Genomic DNA, 3338 nt, shown 5'->3' on the forward strand with positions numbered 1-3338 from the left:
TGCTGCCAAAAGGATTGAGAAAAACACACTAGCTACGTCAGCTGTGGCATACCGTTTGGCTGCCTTTGACTCCAGATCATATTGGAGTTCTAGCATGTCTGGCACGGCAGCACTTAGCGGTGGTGTGACTTCATTTAGGGCACGACAGCCCACTGTCAGTCTCCACTCTCCATTGGACTTTCCCACTGGCCATGTGGGACTACTGAAGGGTGAGCGAGTCTTGCTGATTACTCCTCGGTTCTCCAGCGGTTGAATCAACTGATGAATGGGAATTAGACGTTCCCAGATGGTGCAGTATTGCCACTGGTGCACCATTGTAGCAATCGGCATCTGCTGATCTTCTGCTCTTAGCGACAACAGAAGGGTCTTCTGAGAGACCCGGCAAGGCAGACACCTGCTTAATGTCCTCCTTCTCCAAGGCAGTCCAAAAGCTCACCAGTACCATTTTGGGTCCTTGAAGTACTCGCTCCTGAGATAATCCGTACCAAGGGTGTGCGAAGCCTCTGGACCAGTCACAACAGGATGCTTCTGCCATACATTTCAGGTTAGGCTCACTTTGGCCTCCCAGTTAGCTCGTGGGATCCCCCTGTCACTCCAGAAATACCAGTGGGTTTTACCCCTTAATAACTTGATGGCATTAGAGTACATAAATAGGGAAAAAATCAACATTGTGACCAGCAATTATCAAGGTACCACAACAGCCTGTGTTAACACGCTCCAGTCAGGTCTGCCATTATCTCAACCCTTTGAGCCCCACATTGGGCACCAAATGGACTGTTGTGGTCCTGCAGGGTAAATCCTGGCAGGATAAATCACATCATAGAAAACACCAAATAAAACAATTTAATCCTAGCTGAAACCAAGACAATAAATTACATACATGTACTGCTACTGCATATTATAAAACATATTAAAAATAGGAACTGTAAAAGGATGAGATAAAGGTGATGTTTTAAAATGGTATTAAAATATTTTATTTATTGATGGTACAAAAAATATTTTCTTCCCACCCCCCAGTGGACAGTCTTGCACACCCACTGGGGTGCACGCAGCCAACATTTGAGACCACTGTTATAGAGAAAGCAGGTAAATCTTGTAAAAGGGAAATGTTTCTTTTATCTCCAATGACTCTGCTCTTCTTTAGTTAAGCTCAGTTTGTCCATTCCTGTCATACTGCCAAAGGAGCAGACAATTTTGTAGCTGTCCTGCAAACCAGGTTCCCGAATTGGCTATGTCTTAATGAGATGCTACGGGAGCATGTGCAGCAGCCTCACTTCAGCTGGATAAGTCATGCTAAGTTCCTACTGGGAAACACTTCTTTCCACCAGGGAGGAGTTCCCATCACAGAAAACCAGTCTCCACAATTTCTGCTGAACAGGAGCCTCTCAGAGTCTTGCTTGCAGAGACACCACAGCTCAGCATTCGGCTCAGGTCCAAGAAGGATGTGTTTCACTGTGCCTGTAGGCGCATTTTCTTATACACAAGATGCAATTGCAGTGTCTTTTCATTTCCTTTTATCTGTGACCCCCAAACAATGCCTTCCCAGCTCTGTATGATGCCAAAAGCCCCGTGTACTCTTTCTGAAAGCATGGCATGAGCCGGAATAATCTGCTCTCCCCAGGCATGCTCAGGTGCCACCTACACTCCTGCCTTGTCACTACCATTCTGCATGCAGAAGCAGATGTCTGTTCCCAGGGTTGGCTTTGATTCCTGACACTACAAAAATCAATCCCATGACAATGCTTTTCCTACTTATCCATATTTTATTGCATTAAGAGAAAAGCATCCGGCTCTGCAGTGTCTGCAAGACCAGCCCAGACAAGATTATCCACCACTTAGCAGGAGATGCTTACAGCACAGCATTACTGCTGCACTTCACATTGTTTCACCTCAGAAAGAGCTTTGCTTAGGAATAAAAGCTCTTTCCAGAAAGCCTGACAAAGCCCCACAGCAGATAAATGATTAATAAAAAAAACAAGTCTTACCAAGGGCACTGTCACAACAAAGGCACTGCGTGGACATTCAGTACAACTTCTTTACCTGGACAATACCTATTTCTTAAGAAAACAGCTCCCAGAATTATTTATTGGGAAACCTGTGGCCAAGGCATAGCAGTTTTATGGATTTGCTCCTGGTCTGCTCACATCCCTGGAGTTCATCCTTCTGCCTGTCACTGGTCTGAGGGTCCCAGTTCCCCCATCATGCTGGGTCACCTGCAGCATGGTGAGGGCAGAGGTTGCTCTGCCCGTGGGGGATCTCAGTGATACCCCTGCACAGGGCTTTCCTGATGGCTCCTTGGAACTCGCTGCTTCTTAAGCTGTAGATGATGGGGTTCAGCATGGGGGTTACAATGGCGTACATCAGGGCGAGGATCTTGTCTATCTCCTTGGAGCTGCTGGATTGAGGCACCAGGTATGTAACAGCCCCAGCACCAAAGAACAGGGACACCACGGTCAGGTGGGAGGTGCAGGTGGCAAAGGCTTTCTGCCTCCCTGCTCCCTTCTGCAGCACAGCCTGGAGGATGTGAACATATGATGCGAGAGTAAGGAGGAAAGAGCCCACGGCAATAGTCGCAGCCAACGCATATGAGACAGCCTTGTTGAGAAGAGCATTAGGGCTGCAGGACACTTCCAGCAAGAAGGGGATCTCACAGAACAAATGGTTGATCACATTGGACTCACAGAAGTGTAAGCGGGCTGTGAGGAGGGCCTGGATCAGAGATGAGAAGGAGCCACTCAACCATGAGACAGCCACTAGGCTGCGGCAGATCTTCTTGCTCATCAGTGCTGTGTAGTGGAGGGGGTGGCAGATGGCCAGGTACCTATCGTAGGCCATGGCAGCCAGGAGCACACACTCACAGCCCCCAAAGCAAAGGAAGAAGTAGATCTGCGTGATGCATCCCACCAAGGAAATGGTCTTCTGTGGCGAGAAGGAGTCTCTGAGGATCTTAGGCAGTGTGACGGAGGAGTAGCAGATGTCCAGGAAGGAGAGGTGGCCCAGGAAGTAGTACATGGGGGACTGCAGGTGAGTGTCCAGCCAGACCAGCGTCATTACGAGCAGGTTCCCCAGCACAGTCACCAAGTAAATGAGCGAGAAGCCCATGCAGAGGGATACCTGTGCTCTGTAGGCAGTGGAAAACCCCAAGAGAAGAAATGAGGTGGGGCTGCTGAGATTTCCCCCCTGCAGGGACTCAGGGTTCATCTGCGGGGAGAGCAAGAAGAGACACAGGACAGGCAGAAGGAGGTGAAAGCTTAGCCCTGCCATGGGATATCTCCAGCCCTCTGTTCTTCTGTGTCATGGGCTGAAGCTGTGCCACAATCTCTGGGAATCCTTAGATC

General features: G+C 48.9%; 1 protein-coding gene across 1 annotated transcript; it reads right to left on the reverse strand.

Annotated features, from left to right (window-relative positions):
• Positions 1-398: 398 nt before the first annotated feature.
• Positions 399-3090, reverse strand: LOC100545389 (olfactory receptor 1E5-like). The gene is made up of 2 exons (XM_085239656.1): positions 2303-3090; positions 399-501 (listed from the first exon to the last, which is right to left on the reverse strand). Exons 1-2 carry the CDS (start codon positions 3049-3051, stop codon positions 399-401), a joined length of 852 nt encoding a protein of 283 aa, XP_085095782.1. The 5' UTR covers positions 3052-3090.
• Between the last annotated feature and the right edge of the window lie 248 nt (positions 3091-3338).

This window comes from Meleagris gallopavo, chromosome 19 (genome assembly GCF_905368555.1).
Source record: "Meleagris gallopavo chromosome 19, MGAL_WU_HG_1.1, whole genome shotgun sequence".
Taxonomy (NCBI): domain Eukaryota; kingdom Metazoa; phylum Chordata; class Aves; order Galliformes; family Phasianidae; genus Meleagris; species Meleagris gallopavo.

Bases quoted from the DNA above. Each gene is read 5' to 3' on its own strand.
- LOC100545389 (XM_085239656.1), bottom strand. From the start codon at position 3,051: ATGACGCTGGTCTGGCTGGACACTCACCTGCAGTCCCCCATGTACTAC. The intron at 502-2,302 runs GTTCCAAGGAGC...ACTGGTCCAGAG, and splicing joins TACAGCTTAAGAAGCAGCGA to GCTTCGCACACCCTTGGTAC.